This window comes from Silurus meridionalis, chromosome 25, assembly GCF_014805685.1.
Source record: "Silurus meridionalis isolate SWU-2019-XX chromosome 25, ASM1480568v1, whole genome shotgun sequence".
Lineage (NCBI taxonomy): Eukaryota > Metazoa > Chordata > Actinopteri > Siluriformes > Siluridae > Silurus > Silurus meridionalis.
In genome coordinates this window covers 5540864-5560001 of record NC_060908.1, presented here as the reverse complement: position 1 = coordinate 5560001, position 19138 = coordinate 5540864, and the positions used below count along the sequence as shown (strand labels likewise).

At 37.3% G+C, this 19138-nt stretch overlaps 1 protein-coding gene and 2 long non-coding RNA genes across 4 annotated transcripts in view; 2 read left to right on the top strand and 1 right to left on the bottom strand.

Moving 5' to 3' along the window:
- The window catches only part of LOC124379391 (sodium/potassium/calcium exchanger 3), a 42935-nt gene extending 31986 nt beyond the window's left edge, over positions 1-10949 (bottom strand). For both annotated transcript variants that reach the window (XR_006924415.1, XM_046839721.1), the window contains exons 1-2: positions 10441-10949; positions 2000-2110 (exon numbers count right to left, since the gene is read on the bottom strand). Coding sequence is in view for 1 of the 2 variants with exons in the window: in XM_046839721.1 (XP_046695677.1) it covers positions 2000-2110; positions 10441-10552 (223 nt within the window). In the remaining variant the exon portion in view is untranslated. The remainder of the gene's footprint in view (positions 1-1999; positions 2111-10440) is intronic.
- LOC124379392 lies at positions 4717-8403 on the top strand. Its single transcript, XR_006924416.1, has 3 exons — positions 4717-4839; positions 5009-5150; positions 7822-8403. It is a non-coding gene; the product is annotated as an uncharacterized LOC124379392 (long non-coding RNA).
- Positions 10950-12536: 1587 nt separating the features above from the next.
- Positions 12537-18959, top strand: LOC124378790. Its single transcript, XR_006924304.1, has 2 exons — positions 12537-12667; positions 15612-18959. It is a non-coding gene; the product is annotated as an uncharacterized LOC124378790 (long non-coding RNA).
- Positions 18960-19138: the final 179 nt, after the last annotated feature.

Here is a 19138-nt window from a genome sequence, read left to right as displayed (position 1 = left end):
TGTTTTAGAAATGTCCACCCAGACCAAACCCAAAAGAGAATGTTTTTATAAGCTTTATAATCCAAAGAAAAAAATGTAATAATGTAGAACCATAAAAGTAGGGGTTTTTTTTAACTCCTGTTGAAGCCTTATATGCAGAACCATATCACTTTCAGAGACAGAAGTAGACCCACAATTAGAGCTTAAAGAACTCCATGTGATGGAATGAGAGCCCTGATTTGCTTCTGTATCTTGAAGTATAGCTTTAAAACAAGGCAGGTAGAGAATTTGTTGAAGAGCTTTGTCAGAAAGCCTACAGGGATTTAGTCATGTTTGCTTTCCGAAAGCAGGCATTTACAACCGTCGTGTTTTGGACTGGTAGTGAGCTGTGGGTCATTTGTCACTGGTTTGTTACAGGCAGATTTCTCTCTTTCTCTTTCTCTCTCTCTCTCTCTTTTGCAGTGAGCCTCATGAGGAAACGAGGGCACTGGGCTTCCCACGGGGAAAAAAAAACAAGAGGTAGTGAAATAAAAGTATTGAGAAATAAGCTGGGCAACTCTCCTCCCCTCTCTCTCTCTCACAGACACACACACACACACACACACACACACACACACACACACACACACTCCTTAATAAACCTCCAATAATCATTTTCTTATCATATCTGTATATTAGCATCAAGCTATCTGTATATTAACTGCTCATCATAGAACACAGAGCATCACACAGTGAAGTCTGTCATCTTTTTAGAGTGAGATCAAATATGTTTGAGCTGCGCTCAAAGTTTCTACCCAAAATAGGTACAAGCTTTTCTAAAAAGGCTGTTTTAGAATTGGGTATTAAAGTTGAAGAGACTGCATGACTTAAAAAATTTACACAAACCACATGTTTTTGATGCTCATTAGCTGCTACTGTAAGCCAGGCACTACTAGAGCTTTTGATTGGATGCAGACTGGACCAATACAATCTGTTTTAAATAAGAATGTCAATTAAAACATATATTTTTGTGACTTTTTTCCAGGATATTCTAGCTTAGTTGTACCCAAAGCTTTGCACCAGGGGACCCCAAATTATTTTCTGTGATGGCCACATCATTTTTCCTTTCATTAATTGGGTCTGGGTTCAGTCTATAAGAGAAAATGACATGGAATGACTACCAGTATTACTGTGGAGATTTTATTATAATTTTAATTGTCTTCTAACGGTAGATCAGTTTATTAATTTGTTATGCACATAATGAGATTTTTTTCAGAACCATTGCTATTGAAATCAAAACATTTACATTTAATTGGTTGGTGCGTGAATCTAACAAATAATTAGGCTTATGTTAATAAATAAAGGAAACTTTAGTTTGAAAGCCAACTTTTACTATTAAATACAGATATAAGTAAAACATTTAATATTATACTTTCAAAATATGTCTCTGGCATTGTTCACAGAGCCGTTCAAAAAAAAAAAAAAAGGTGCCAAAACATTTTTGGATTTCATGAGCACTTAACAATTACAGAGAGCTTCTAGAGAACATGTGGATTATAGCTGCCATGTGCTCTATTAAGAAACCATTCTTTTATTATTCTGAATGTGTGATGTATATACAGTATTTACGCATTATGTGTGGTTGTGTACATCTCCTTTACTGCACGTCTTTGGCAAGCTCTTGCAGCGACCCAAGAACAGAGCTTTACTCTTCGGTGGTTATACGGTTTGAAGAAACAGTTTACCAATAACTAAAGCATACAAACAGCTGCATCTGCATTACCCAAATGGTGTATGATGAGGCAATAAGCATACAGTATAACCTAACATGGTGTGTTCACCTTGTACAATATTTATGTACAAAAGGTGAATTTAATTCAAAAGCAATAAAAAAAATTTCCACTTGGGAAAACCTCCCACCTTTATACCTTGGTTCATCTCTATACCAGAACTTTCCCAAAGACAGTCTATTTACTGTCCACTGTCAGACCTGGTCTTTCGTGGTCTAATATAAATATCATACAGCGAATGAATACCTTACCTGCTCGAGGATGTTCTAAAGTGTGGTTCTTAATTCCATCTTGCATCAGCTTGCGTCCAGTCCAGTCATGGCTGACATCTTCAGCAAGGTCTGATCTTGAAGCTTCTGTCACTATAATATAATATGAGAGGAAAGAGTGAATCTATTTACAAAGTCAAACATTGAAACTTTTTACTAGATATAGATTTGATGTGTGGTATCTGATCACAAATTCCATTAGTTATTCAAAAATGTTGCTAAATCATAAGGTTTCACAAGTACTTGTTTTACTTCCATTTTCTCCCAATTTGGTCACCTGTCAATTTGCACCCATCAGCCAAATCTAGCTTCTAATTAGAGATGCCATGAATTATAATGCAGTCAATCCACCACATTGTTTCAAACTGCAGGTTCAGCACAAAGTGTAATCTGCCCTCTTCTGCATAAACTCACAGACCCTCATGATTGGCTAGTCTCACTCTGATTCACAAGGGACAGAGAAAGAAAGAGAGAGAACCTTTTGCTTAAAGATCATGACCACTTTCTGTTCTATTTACTCCCAAGTGACTTGTGGTATCATCAGGATTCAGACTTGTGCTCTTTCAACCAAAGTGAGAACTTTTTTTTTTTTTTTTCTGGAAAATTCAATTCAGCTACAATGTCTTCCAATGGGTTTTGACAGATCACAAATATAACATCATTACAACTAACCAAATGAAAAAACTATGCATTTGCTAAAGATGCATTTAATTTGAAAAACAGAAAAAAATATATATGCCATGCCTTTGAGAACTGAGAGAAGAAGAATGCGCAGAGATTCCTAATATGAAAAAGAAACCCCACAAAAACATTTACACACTGCATTAAAAAAAAAAAAAACAATCACTTTACAAAACATACACATACATTCACGCACACAGTCTCAATTTTTTTTTTTACATAAGTGGGCCGGCTCGGAAGGGCTTTTGAACACAAGTAGTATTTTCATAGACGCTCTGCCTGATTTGACTCATCAGGTGAAGAGGAACAAAATGAACAAGGCAAATATTGTAACCTTATAGCGGGTGTGCGTCGCTCGTATTTATTTTTCTCGCTGATTAACACTGGCACTCAGAGTCTCTGCGAGATTAATTACGACAATTGGCTGCGAAGTTAAATCCATGAGTAATCACACGCTAATGCTGAGTACTGATAAACATTATGACAAGTTGATTTGATGGGTCACTTCTGTGGTGAGTCAGTATTTGTACAAAAAAAGAAAAGCAAAACAAGATATTGTGCTTTCTGAAAGAAAAAACTGACTATCTGGATTTGCCTAGCTGTCTAGAATATGTTCAGAGTTCATATATTCATTTACCATGAAAATAATAAAAAAATATTATTTTCTCTTCTCTACTTTGTATTTTCAGTTCAATTACATTTTTGTATAGCTTTTAACAATGTCATGAAGCAGGTTTACAGAAATAGGATATAAATTTCACATCCATAAATGTATCCTTCTTAATCGATCCCTGATTTGCGAGCCAGTGTGAAAGGTGGTGAAGAAATTCCCCTTGAGCTGACAGGAGGAACGAAACCATAAGAGGACCAGACTCAAAAGGGAACCCATCCTTATATGGGTGACATCTGATATCCATTCATTATAGTTACATCACTGTTAAGGTTGTCACCTTATGTCAAGTCAAGTCAAGAAGCTTTTATTGTCATTTCTACCATATATAGCTGATGCAGTACACAGTGAAAATGAGACAACGTTCCTCCTGAACCCTGGTGCAACATTAAACAACATAGATCTACATCACACAACATAAAGCTAAATAAAGTGCATCGAGTGCAACCTGGAGCAAACAGTGCAGACAGACAACACAAGACAGTGTGGGACAAATATGCATAACACAAAATACAAAACAGTGCCGAGCAGTAAACCTACTGTATACTCTGATTGAACAGTACTGTGCAAAAGAGGAATATGAACAAAAGTTCCTGCTCACTGATGGAGACTTGAGTGCAAAATACTTCAGTCCCAAGTCATTTTTATAGTTTCTAAGCCCATGTTGACACTAACACATTTTCGCTTGAAAACACATTATTTTCTCTGTTTTGGCCGTTCCATTCTGCTTTTTGCAAACGCTCTCTAAAGTAGATCAGTTTGAAAACGCCGTTTTTCGGATCACAGTGCAGACTATAAAAATGGAGGCTTTTGAAGACGATCGAATGCATTTTCAGTCATGAGATGCAGTCATGTGACCAATTCAGCCAAGATGGTGAACAACATTGGCGCGACGTTTCAAAGAGCTGGAAAGTAAATAAACGACAGGCGGAAGCAACTCAGGCTCAGCACAGGAAAGTAAGCGTTTCAGATGTTTCAATGTAGATGAGCAAAATGATGTGTGGATGTAGAAAAATGCCTTTTTTAAATGTATCCAGATTAGTGTAGGCATAGCCTAACAGTTGTGCTAGAATGACTTAGGAGTTCAATCTTCCACTATAAGTCTCGATGTGGCTTGTAAAGTAACATATCTGGCATTGTGAGTAAAGAAATGTCAAGAAAAGCTATTTAAACTAATTTGATTCAACATAAAACCTCGATGCCACTTCAGATCAGGGCTTATTACAAATGCTGAGCAAGTGTTTAACTGTAGATTTCCAAAAGAATGATTGGCTGGTGGTCCTTTATGTCTTCAAAGCTCAGACGCAGACAGCAGCTCGAAGTCTCTTTCCGATGTCATGCATTTGGCTCCAGCGATGCCTCCCCATTCCATTTTTAGGAGCGGGATATTTTCATTCTCATCAGCAGTCAATCTTTTGGATGAAGACCAAGAGGAATATTTTTCCAACTTTGAATCATAGACCATGCTTGAGTGAGTCCTTTAAGTGAATTATTTGTGTAAATATGTCAGCCTGCTCAATACATCATAGCAAGATTGAGATAAAGAAATGTATATACAAACGTAGTTTTGGGGTTCCTTCTGCAAAAATTCATTGCCATTGCTTTGAAAATCTTTTATCTTTCTCTCTTTCTCTGGACAGGCTTTATTTGGACCCTCCATTTCACCAAGCTATATATGGAGAAAATCAACAGTGTGCCGTCCCTCTGTCATCAGGCACAGACAATAAAAATGAAACATGGTTTCAATGCCACGCACATGGAAACGAATGCATTTGTGCCAAGGTGAGAATATTTACCCCACTAAGTGATACACATAGTCATGCTAAGACAGAAGAGAAGGGGGGTGGTGTTGGTGGTGGTGGAGGTCGCAGACAGCGACACAGTGAGAAATTTCAAAAAAAGAGGAGGCATGGATAAGAACAGACTGTTCTATTATCCAGATCTGTTTAATGATCATCAGGTAGCAGTCAGCAGTTTCCTTTGTTTTATCTATGGTTCAGGAGAACAAGGTGGTGGTCACTCTTGGCTAAGAGCGTTGCACCGCCATGTCTTTCATGCTGCAGGCGTGAAGAGAACATGGTCCTGAGCCATATGCAAGTCAAATGAGACCCGTCAACATCAGTGTGCGGCAGACATCACACGCATAATAAACACGCGCTTTTAAAAGGTTCTTCATGAGGGGGAGGGGACTTGTTTTAGTGGATGATTAATGATTCTATGAGACACCGTTAACAGTGAAAGTCCAAACTGGAATAAAGATCCTTTGTATCTTATTAATGTCACTGTGGCTTGAAAAGGTTCCCGTTTTTTGTGTTCTGTTTGATTTAAGTACTGAGAACCGATTTGTTTCTTCAGTGGTTCCTCAAAGCTCATGTTTGGTATTTGTTCACGGAGTTGTTTAGCAAAAACTGAATCTCTGACAGGCTTTCATCAGAACAGGGGTGTCAAAGTTCTTGGACAGAAAAAACAATTTTTTCAAACTTATTTTACAAAGAAAATGTTTTAATCATGTTTTCCATATTCTTTTGTTTTATTTTTAAGTAACTTCAAGACTCTCAAGTGAAGGAATGACTGATAATCATGTAATAATAGCTATTACAATGCAAGTGACTTTTTTTGGATATTCTACATAATTACAACATTAATGATGCACATATAAACAGCACAAATGACTATGTTCATTAATCCATTAAAAGTGTAATCTTGATTAATCTCTCTGGCTGTATGAACCGTTTCAGTATGTGCTGTAATTAGAAAATAATTAACGTTTGGGTGGTAACTTAAACCCTGCTCCATGTTAGGCTGCATTACACCACCCAGTCCTTGATGTCCATTTATTCTCTAATCAGCCAACGATCATGAATCAGTGTACCATATTGTTTTTTTCCCTTTTAATATGTATTAATTCCTGTTATAGTAAAGAGGAAAGTACACATAAACAGACAAATTACAGACATATGCACATGCAATGTTGATAGGACTTACAGGTTACACTTACGTAACACATCTGGTGTGAATTTTAGGCAATACAGCTTTAGTCTGAAACAGTAGGATTGCACTGAAGTCCACACAGATTTCTTTTGGAAGTTTATATGGGCAGAATAAAATGTGGTAGAGGGTTCTTTGTGGTTTCTCGACCTTAAATCTTGCACTTTACCATATAACATACCATTACATTGGAAGTTTTGTCCTATTTTTCTCAGAACAGAAGATGAATCAGAGCTGATGAATCAGCGCTGATCTCAGGTCAGCATCAAAGGCTAGTTTCAATCCAAATCTCCACACTTTCTACACTGCATTCTGTCTGTACACTGTATATATTTGTATTTGTATATTTCATAGTTACTAGGATAAGGTTAACAAGTGTTTCATTTAATTTCATTTAATAGAAGAAAATAAGGCCTACTCACTAAGATCTTTCAGAAAGGATTATATCTTGAATGTATTAATGTATTACACAATGGCACTACCTGTATGCATTCTTTTTTGTCTCAATGCCAAACGTATAGTGTATTTGAATCTTACTACCTGCTGCACCACACACATTTACTAGCCGGATCAGTTAGCATGCATAGATGATAGATGACAGTTTAGAAAAATTAGGCACTAACAGATAAGTAAAAATATGAGGGGGAAAAAAATCATAATTAAGTGCAGCACATAGTTCAGCGTGTTTTTTTTTCCCCCAGTAAATTTTCCAAGCAATCAAAACATGAGACTGGGACAGCACAAGCTTTTACTTGAGGACTAGATAATAGACTTATAATTTGTCCAAATCCAAATCAAAATACTTAAAAGCGTGTACTATTACATGAAGAGGCCACAGCTTTGAAGAGAATAAAAAAAAAGGTCAAATAAGACATAAAGTTACAATAATCATATTACGATTGTCCGAGCAGCAGCAGGGGGAGATCATACTGTACATGAGAATTCTCATAATAGAATATCCTCTGCTGCCATGACGCCTGTCATGATCAAATAGATAGAGCGAGATGGAGGAGTCGTAATCATTGAGGAGTAATTTTCCACACATCACACTTGTTCAAGGAACCAGTAAGGAGGCAATTTGCATCTTCAACACCTTTCCTTTATACTTAACCTTACAAAACATGAGGAATGTGTGTTTTAGTTCGAGGTGCTAATTAAGCGGTAAGAAATACAGGATTTCTGAAGCACAACTAGACGTATATATATATATATAACACAAATCGTGTATCTATATACAATGTGTACTGTATATATTATCAGAACTGGTATATAATGATATCGAATGTAACATATCTTTGACAATCATTGAAATGTCACAAGAAAATGCGTTTTAGTGTATCATGTCTCACCCTGCACAACAGCCACAGCACTTTCATCCGAATTACATAACACTTATGTAACCTGCTTGCCCTGCTTTCTTTTCTTTGACTTATTTATTGATTGATTGATTCATTTTTATTCCCAGTTCCAATCAAAAGGATAAGCTGATCACCTGTGGCTTTATTGTGGAGCTTCATTTGCCGCTTCCCTAATTAACAAGTGCTGACCGTGGACGGGCCTAAACACAGAGCTGGTTTACGGAGTCAACACACACACACACACACACACACACACACACTCTCCTAATCCTTTCGGTACGATTTTTCAGTGCCTTTTTACCCGAGTAGCACTCGGAACTCCAAGCAGCACAGGCCGCAGATTGCTACTTTCCCTTTTTTTTATCACATTTTTTATACTTCCCCTTTAAATAAAAAGGAAAGAATTCATTAATACATATGTTTTTCTCTACCGTTGCCCATCCCATTATCCAATCCCATTAACTACAATAAGCATACACTTCATTGTATTTGTATTTTTTTATGATATACTTACTTTTTTTTAGCTCTCCATCTTGAATCGTTTATCGAAAAAAAAAATTATGAGCTAAAACATGTTACTTGTGTATTAGATGATTTAATGACTCATGGTGAAGAATTCATTCTTTCCCATTATCCTATTAATTACTGACATTATGTCAATCTTTCTTTCCTCCAAATGCACCATGATGTTCTTCTGAGACTTCTTGAGTAGCTTCGGCTGTTATAAAAATGTGCACTTCTTATAATATTGTTAAATAAAAATAATAATGCAATTTATATATTGACATTCTGCAGTCTTTTTTTAGGCACAGGTAATTAAAGCCTACAGGCATGTACTTCACAGCTGTGAGATTTTCTTGCTTGAGTAATTCGCCCCAAATATGTTTAACATAGATACTTATGAGTTGCTGTACAAAACAAATGAATATGTGATGAAGTAAGCAAGCTCGAGGCAGTTTGAAGAAGAAGTGGGACAAGCGGTAATCGACTCGGTGGGAGAAACAAAATATAGTTTCATTTATTTCTATTTTGAGCATATTTTTCAAAGAAGAAAATGTCATAATTGAGTTAAAAAAAAACTTTAACGAATATGTCGTGGGCTTCCAAACATTATCAGAGCACAACTGTAGGAAAGAGGTCACTGTCAGGAGCCGGAAGCCAATTAGGAGCGAGAGAGAGAACCTGTGAGAGTGTAAATGCTAGACATGATTGGGAAAGTGAAAGAATCTGATGGAGACCTGAGAGAGCTGAAACGGCATTTATTTGTTCTCCAAATTTGCGGAACCAAGCGCCAATAGATGAGCATCAGCAGATTTATCTGTATTGTGGAAAAAGTTGCTCAATCTGCTTGATACTAATACTACGCATGCTAACCCTGGATCTTTTGACAGCTTGAGGAACAAAATAAACAGATAAGACGACAATATATATAAATATATAAATATATTAGCTGGCTAGAGTTAATAAGCAAATGCATCACTTCAGGTGAGATTACCGTAGACCAGAGGTGCCCAATACGTTGATCGTGATCTATTGGTCGATCGCAAAAGGTAGTGTGGGTAGATCATGTGACAAAAAAAAAAAAGATATGTATTTATGCATTTTTTGTTTTATAGCGTTCATAGCATTTTGACATGGTCATTTTATAAGTAGCGCGCATGCTGAAAAAGTGTGTGCACCCCTGCCGTAAAACAACTCCTAATCCATCAAACACAACTTACACACTGCATGCTGTAGATACAGTAGATAATTCGTTGGTTTAGCTACACCATAGCGTAATCTCCAACCAGCTGATGGGAGCAATGAGACAAACTCTTGGCTTTCTTCTGGTTCTTAAGATCTCTAATAGCCACATCGATGCACACAATTAAGATCTTAACACTCATTTTCTGAATTCCTGAGCACCATAAGGCTTCACACTTAAACAGTGGCTGTTTAGGACAAAGCTTTACATTCACACATGGCCATGAGATCCATGTTAGGATGTTGAGTTATGTCATGAAATGTTCTTCCACCAGTAGCAACATTTTGTACCCTGCAGCTGGAAAATGATCTATAGTTTTCTTAAATTTCTACTCAGGATCTTACACAAGCATCAAGAATGCATGATATTACATCTAGATGGATAAATAGGTGAAAGTCTGAGTGCTGCCTGCATGTCATGTATGATGATATGGAAATAGGTCAAGCTACAAGCCAGTCAGGGTGTGGTAGCCAGACTTAATTGTCACTAATAGAACTACATTTCAGACTGAGGAACAAGGGATGGGATGCTGATCATCGCCTTAAGTGTGGTTTCATGGAGCATTGACTGGAGGGAAAGCAGAGGGTCGGGATAAAGGTGCCAAAGGCGGTGGGAAGGATGCTATAAGTGTGACGCAGGTGGAGCACTGATGGAGACGCTGAAACATCCCGGGATGCATCATGTGCATGAACAAAAAGTCTGATCATTATTAAATGTGCTGTTCATTGTAAGATTATAACCTATTATTCAGATGTCATTTAGTCTTACTACAGTATATAGACTAGATAAGATGCGCAAAAAAATCCAACAGGCTGGAAAAACAAATTAGAGCGAATTCACCTAAATCCAACAGAACCTTCAAGTTATTTAAACCTGCAACACGATTTTATATAAGAAAAAATCGTGCGTGCATGTGTGTGCATGCGTGTGTGTGCGCGCGCTCGCGGCTGCGGCGGACGGTAAGATGCGCTCCAGCGCGTACCTGTCAGGTGTTGGAGGCGCGCGAGGCACGCGAGCGCGAGCAGCCCGAAGCCGCCGAAGCAGAGGCGCGCGACGAAGGTTCGCCGCCTCCCGCTCCGCGTCACCGCCTTCATCGCCTCTTGTTCTTTTCTTATGAATTTCTTTTCTTTTTCCTCCTCCTTCTTCTTCCTTCCCCAAGCCTCAGAACATCATCATTCACCGTCTCGAGGTCCCGAGGCCGCGCTTCCCCTCCGGCCGACTTCGAAAACTTTGGAGTTCGCCGCGCGCGCTCCCGCGCTCCCTACGCTCCGTTTGCCTGCGGTTCCAGGTGGACGAGATGCATCCTCGGCGCGCGCCCAATCCGCTAACGGGTCCGTGTCGGCCTGCTTGCGTAACGCGCGTGCGAAACCACTCGACGTACGGGAGTTCAGGGTTGTACTCACATGTCTCACGGCTGGGAAACGTCTCCCTCTCTCTTGCGCTCCCCCCACCACCCCTTCTCTCTCTCAAACACACTCACACACACTCACACACACTCTCTCACCACTCCCACACTGAGCACGAGCCAGTCGTGGTCGTGGTCTAACATTGCATTTAGCACTCGAGCCACTAGGGGGAGACAAATTTCACGATTATTTGCCATAGCTGTTCTCCAAACGGGGGTCGCTGATAACTAAATACATGAACGTATTGCACATTATATTTCTATTATGCATATTATAGGATACAATTATCAATTTAATTGTTAATTTTTTTATGAAAATGTAACTCAGCTCACCAAAAAAGTAGAAAAAACTTGCAACTCGTGTGGAATTGGTGTAGGTGGAATTGGTAATTTTTCAAAATACTAGAAAGTTAGTAATACAAATGGAAATATAATAAATAAAAAAAAAGTCTTTATTCTTTCTGTGCAAATGCTTCATGGCCTGGAACCAGTCCGTGGCCTGGTGACTGGGTTACAACATTCGCTCTAGGGGGCTTCAGCATTTCATCTGAATGGCAGAGATAACCTGTACTGTATATGAATCAAAAGGTGAATAAACAATGTAATGTGCAATATAATAAGCGCTGACCCAAACTAAAGTTAATTAATTACATTTAAAATGATATATTCATTAATGAGTTCATTCATGAGCTGGTCAGTAAACCCCAGTTAGGTTGCCAGGCTCATCACTAGGCACCATGAACACACACGCATGTTTTCATTCACATGGAGGTCAGTTTAGTATATAGTCCATCTATCAGCATGTTTTTGTGAGGTAAGAAAAAACCTGAAAACCCAGCAGAAATTCACAGGAACACAAAGAGAGTGTGTGAAGTGCTGACAGTAACCTGAGCTTGGTATAGACCCATGGTTCTGGTCTTGTGAGGCAACAACACTACAGTACCTGCTGCATCACAATGTTGTCCATATTTTCTTTCTTTATTTATTCAATTTTTTTATTGAATGGTAAATTATGAATTGATCAGCTTTCCTGCAGTTTAATACGGTAATCATGTCAAAAGGCAACATGAAATGTTAATCATAAATCCTTTTGTTTGTACAATGTGATATTAAAATAACGTTGTATCTATAGGCTTGAAAAATTGTATAAAATGTGGTATATTCTTGATAATTGCACATGTAAAGGACAAGCTTGTATGTACAGTAATGATATTCTATTTAAAGTGGCTGAAAAAAACATGCATTGAAAGGTAAAGAGGGCCAGATTTGATTAAAATATTTGCATGCCGAATGGATATGCACTGATAAAAGCCAATATTGGGATAATTCTTTTGCTTCAAGCATGCAGCAGCTTGCTTTTGTGAATTTATGCATCGAATTCGAGGCTTTGAAAGGCAAAATGAAAGGGAAACCTGATTCATTTGAATCACTGAGAAATCCTTGCTTTATGTACCTAAGCATTACTTAAGCACTTACATTCCCCCCCTCCTTCTGTTTACAGAACACAGCTTTGTCCAAGCCCTCTATTCAGTCATGGTTTTTTCCATCTTGCTTGAAGATACAAGCCAAATAAAGCCATAAGCCAGCGTCTTACTATCATCAACTGTCCATGGGTGTCGTATCCAACACGATAAAGTGTTCCTCAGGGCACACACTGTTTAGCAAAGCTCTCACTCTGAAATACTCCAGCCAGCATGTATTGATGACCCTCTGGTTTACGGATGGCTCCTTCGAAGGACACAGTGCTGGGAAAACTGCACTTGATGCAAGGCTCAGGAAGGGTATACACAGAGAAAATACACAGGTTAGTGATGGATATGAGTAGTCGAGTATCTGTTATGGAACCACTTTCAGTGCTGATAAACAAATGAATATTTTGGGGGACTCTTGACTATTTCAAAGGTAAGCTGTTGATCTAGGCACTGTGAGTTTGAAGTCCTGGAGGCACCAGAACAAAATTAGTCAACGTACATCACAAATAGATAAAGATTAAGTTGTCAAACGTCCAGCACAAGCGGTCATATACTGCACTCTGCTGTGTATAGGTTCTGCTACACTATAATAATATAAAAACCTGACCAAACCAAAAAAAAATTCAGATAGCATTAAAATTTGCATAGTTGTAGATCGTAGTGTTGAGTGTATACTGTAAATTCTCTAATGTTTGATATATACGAAAGAATAAAGAACTATTGTGGATAAATCATGAACTAGTTACAAATATTTTGTTGGGTACTCAAGACATTTACTATGCCTCTTTGTCATTTTGTGACATTTTCTTGATCATTTATATTTAAATTGCTATTAGTGCTGATTGTACTGAGGAGAAAGTCTTAGCTGGCTTGGCTTACTCATTCAGGTGCATTTGAAATGTACAGTATAGCACGTATAACCCTTCCTTGTGCATTAAAGTGTGTGTATTTGCTGTGTTAGTACATCCTGTTGCCGAGCTGTCAACAGGAAAGGTTGTGTCCTGGTTGTGAGAGAATTTATGTCACTGTGTCTGTATATAATCCTTATTTCTGTCAGGATGCATGCAGCATCTGTGTGAACGTTTGATTACGATTTGTTTCAGTGAGTAAACATGAATGTAGAATGAAATTTTAGTGACTCTGTTATTTTCTGTCTTCAAATGTGCCTGCATATGTGTGTGTGTGTGTGTGTGTGTGTGTGTGTGTGTGTGTGTGTTGTGTGTGTTGTGTGTGAGTGTGTGGCTGAAACGTAAACCTGTCAGCTCTGTTTAGAATCTTCCGGCCTTCTTGTGTATATAACAGTAGTAAATACAGACTCCTGTCCACTGATAACCCTGTCAGTGTCAAAATCCACTCAGATTCATCTCAGTCCCTGCGGTAATTTTAACATTGCTTCACTGACTTTTTTAAAATTCCATGTTATCCAATTAATTGCATCTCATAAGCCACAAGAGGCAACATAAGCCTGATGAGATTCTTGAGCATAACACTGTGCATAATTTAGAGAAAAGCCAGGCTGCTTAGCGAGTCAGATCACAGCTGGGATTTACATAGCTGCACAACTAGGTCATTTAATAACTCGATTTAAGACCGGTTGCTGTGCAACAGTATGTTGTCCTCAAACTAAACAAACTCTGTTTCATCATATCATCTTCATCAGGGGGATATAGTCTAGGAACCATTACAGCTATGTAAGCTCAATTGCTTCTCTCTCGGTGGGGGGGGTTAAGTTTTGTGATGGAAGCTTTTCAATATTAAAGACGAGGTGCAGCTCTAGACTTCTCCAGCAGAGGCCAGTATTTGACGTGCAAACGTTAGTCTATTTTACATGCTGCCTTGTTCCCATCATTTCCTATAAAAAAAAAAAAAACACAAGCTTTTTATTTCAATTATAAATCATCTGAAACAGTAGGCAACTTTTTAACAAAAAAACAGCAGAAAAAACTTGACTTATGACTTCATATATTTTTAAACAATAACAGCAAGTAGCTTGTTTCACTTGAATTACATTTTATTTGTATAGCACTTTTAACAATAGACATCGTCCCAAATAAGATTTAGAGAAATAAATAAATGAAAAAAAAAATCTTTAATGTATAAATTAGTACCTCTAATTTTATCCCCAATGAGGAAGCCATTGGCAAAAATAGCAAGGAAAAACTCTTTGAGAAGAAAGAAGAAACAAAAGAGGAAACAGACACAAAAGAAAACCCATCCTTATCCAAGTGACACCAAAAGTACATTTATTGGAGTTCATTTATAATGTTTTATATATGCAAAAACAGATACGAACGTCATACCACTGCTGTGGTATAAAAGGAATAAAAGACATCAAAATGTGCTATTTTTGGAAATTAAGCCTTGGCATGGCAACACGTCTGTATGATGGTGGGTTGCATTAAATCACTCCCATCACCAATTATTTTACTAACATTAGATTCCTGCTCTATTGTTTTATTCTTTACTTAATGTTACTAGATGTTTCCAGCATATTTAACTTGCTCTGCTCTTGCCCAAAAGAAGTATATATAGTGCACGTTATTATTCCTTTACTAATTCACCATATCTTGCAATTACCAATACACCATTAAGTGAATACATTACCATTAACAATTACCATATAGTGCAATAATAGACATTTTGTAGTGCTCTCTAAAGTGGACAAATGATGTTTTTGGGTTTGTGCAGCATATCACCTATAATACGCCATAAACCTGGTAAACAAACTAGAAGACCAACTTAGAATAGATGTGTGTCATGATCAATACTGCAGCTGCACTGAACAAAGGTAAAAGAAAGTAATGACCAGTAAAGGCATCTGCTAGCTGTTTATTACAGCAATAAGCTGGTAGAGAGTGCATAACAATGATTTTTTCATGAGATAAAGCAAAGCATAGTGCTTAACTCCTCCCTTACCTCAGATAAAATCACTGAGATGCACTGTCTTGAGTATATTAACAATGGACTATGGTTGCTAAGCAACATAACAGGCAAAGATTATGATAGTCTATGGAACAATGCCTTGATAATTGTAAACCCTGCCTCATCAAAACATTTCAATTATTGTTTGGCATATCTCTAGGATTTCAAAATTCTTATAGCCAGAATTTGCAACCAAGGCTATTAAATTTACAATGTGTATGTGTATGATCCTAATTTTTAGTGCTTATTAAGCAGCAGATCAGTAGATGTTCTCTGTCTCTCCCTCTCTTTCTGTTTAGCTACACTTGCTACCATTAAGATATTACTTCTCCTGACCACTTCTCCTTTCCATAGCTGCCCATCCTAATGCCCTACGTCTTGAAGAAGTTCTCATCAACCAGACACCACTCACTGCAGCTGTGAATGGGCCTACATGGACAGCCTAACGATACACACGATTACTGTGGATTGTACCATTTGGAAACCATGAAGATGGCTTTGGAGGGCATTTGATGTAATAGCTTTACATCTGTAATTGCCACAAAAAGTCTCTTTCAGTGAAAGCACTGGGCACGTTAGCACTTGAATGAATTTTCTGGCTACACAATTGGGCTTTTTGACATTATAGTACACAAAAAGGTAATAATTTATAAACGCACTATCCGGTGATGAGGAGGGGGAGTCTTAACGTTTCTGTCCCGTGTCATCTCAGGAAGTATTTCTGCCACCATTCCCTCTGACTGGCTCATTATCGATAAATACCAGCAAAATTAATTATCTTCTTCTGCTCTTCATACCTGCCTGATCCATCCTGATGTTCTTCTGGCTGGAGTTCTCAAACCATTCGCTGCTGCTGAGGATGGCTCAACATAGACAGCCAAAAGATACAGGAGATTATTGTGGATGATACCACTTAGAGTCCTTGAAGACAACTTTCCACTGTAACTGCCAAGAACAGTTTTGTACTCAAGTCTCCATCAGTGAATAGTGGATAACTTTAACACAATATACTTCTTATTAAAACTCCAATGGTTATAGCACCTTTTCTATATAGTATCCATATAGCGGATGGGTTTCCACTGTCTGTATTCTATCTGTAAAGCTGCTATTAGATAATGTCCATTGTAAAAACCTCTACACAAATAAAACTAATTTTATCAAATTAAATTCATTTAAATATCTCCATTACACCCATTTTATATAACTTATATATTTACTCTTTACATCAAATAATAGAAATGATTTACAGCCTGTGTCCTGGACACACCTACTTCTGTCACCCCTGACTGCTCCAAATGAAATCTTCCAACTAGAGCCTTCCAGCTGTATGAATTACGGCTATAATGAGAAGAAAAGTTGTCTCACCTTGGGTGTTTCTCTCAAAAATACACCAAAAGTAAATGCCCCCGAACATTTCAGGTTTCACAGCAAACTACATCACGCTGACACAACATCAGTGCCTGACCTCAATAAAGCTCTTGTGGATGAGTGAGCAAATCCCCTCAGCCACACTCCAAAATTTTGTGAAAAGAGTGGAGATTGTTATGACAGCAAAAAGGAATGAAATGCGAGAACTGTGCAGGTGTCCACAACCTTTTAGATATATAATGTTTATTTGCTAGGAGTTTTCTTTGTGCAGCATCATGATGAAACAGATAATAGATCTTTAACAAATATTTGTTACATTAAATGTTAATTTAAAAAGAGCTGTGTAGATTAAAATTGTATATGTTTACTAGTAGGTATACATTATGTACATAACATTTTTAACATTGTTGTATTTTGTATTCCTCCTCTAGAACAGTCAAATGACCTCTTCAGACATTCCTCAAAATCTAATAAGCACTCACTTGATTTATGATTATTTTCATTTCTCAATTGAGCCTATACTGCTTCTAAATGTTCTATTTCCCTATAATGTCACTTATGATTTATCAGTGCAGTGGTATTTACAGGTACGATATATACAGTCATAATAAGGCAAAATACTGTACCTATACTGAATCCCACTGTGCTGCAACTTTACCTCTGCAATTTTGGCTGCATTTGTGAGTATGATAGAAATTTGTATTCCAACTATAATTGTTAAGAAATAATGGATGTTCAAATGTCTACCAGAGGCCTACTAAAACTAAAAGCATGTACAGTGACTAAATATTGAAACTGACAATGATTGTATTCTTTCAATTCATAGAAGAGCTTGTGAGGCAACTAGTCTAAAGTAGCACCAACATATTTATTTTACAGTAAAATGAAGTGCAATGACTGGTGGCAAAGGTGGTACATGTAATTACTGTATATTACCTATATTTATATATAATATATACATATATTTTATATAAAATATTAACTCTTATGGTTGCACGTTTAGCTGTAGTCTTGGTATGTATGTTTCCATACAATCTTTATCTACTGATCAACACAATCCAGTAGCTTTTTACCAAATACATTTGGGAACGATATAAAGATAAATAGACCGCTCTTAGGACCACCAGTGCAACTGTACATCAGGTGTAGAATTGAGATATTTTAGAAAGTTTCACAGGTTCACATTGTATCTGATCATAAATATAGTTTAGTAACTGCATAAATTGAGTTGGGTTAAACTAGGGTTAGTTTGTTTGCATTTTGGTACATAGAATCCATCTCTATTTCCTTAAAATATATCATGGGTGGATACAACAAAAGTACACACAGCTACTACACATTTTATTTTTCCTAATATCAACTGGAAGGATGTAGCTGAGTTTGAGGAATATTAAGGAATCACCAGGGATGGAATTTACACACCATGCTGGCACTGCTCGTATTTCGACCTCTGGGTTTTTCGAGGGCATATTGGTAGGGTTGATTTTTTTATAAAGGAATCATTCAGTTATATTTGTTGCACTAAACAGCTTTGACATCATAAAGCATGTTGCTCGCACAGCCGAAGTAAGACATTTGCACAAACCTTACTGTGGCTTGCTAATTATGTGTACTAAGCTTAATTTTTACTACATCTACTTATATTACAGGATTTTGCTTTGTTACTGCCAAGCTAATGAACAGTGCATTAATGACTGACTTGCTGGGATTTTATGGAGGTTCCATTCATAAAGCTCTCCAAAGAGATCCCATTCTACTGTCAGTGCATTTCAGATGAGATTACCTGCATCAGAAACACTTGTCTTAGTAAAGCAGTGTAAATAGTTTGGGACTAATGAGCTTAAACTTTGTCATGAATCTAAAGCTGAAATTCGAAACAAGTCCTTTTAAACATGTGCTTTGAAAAAAGTAATATACAAACTGTTTTATACAGATAAATGTTCATTTTTTTTTTTTTTATTGCCAGTATCCCTTCGGTTCACACAGAGGAACAACACTCATTCATTAAGCCCATCACACAAACAGGGTTAAAGAAACACAGCTGAACCACTGACCACCACTTTTTTTTTTTTTTTGTACATTCCACTGCCTTTGGTCCTGTTAACAAACCCCTGTGCAGACCACAGGCCAGTATGCATAGTGCAGGTGTGAGGGAATATGCGAGTGTGTTAGTTTACAGGTTTTATATACGGGGAAGATGCATGTGATTTCTAAGCCATTTCCATCAAGTTTCTACAGTCTATTATAAAATGCCTTGCTAATGTCTGAGTTATTAGACAAATACAATGCAATGTAATTTACAATAACGTCAAATCAAATGCAAAAAAAAATAAAGCTTAAAATTATGAAGAAAAAATAAACAAGTGCAGTTTTGATACACAGCAAATTAACTGACATTGACATTTCTGACAAAAGCAATGCATTCACATTTTGCGGGCCTATAACTACACTTAACATGTAACTCTATTCATTTATGTAAAAATGCCGCAGAAACACGTGTAAACTCTTAAAGT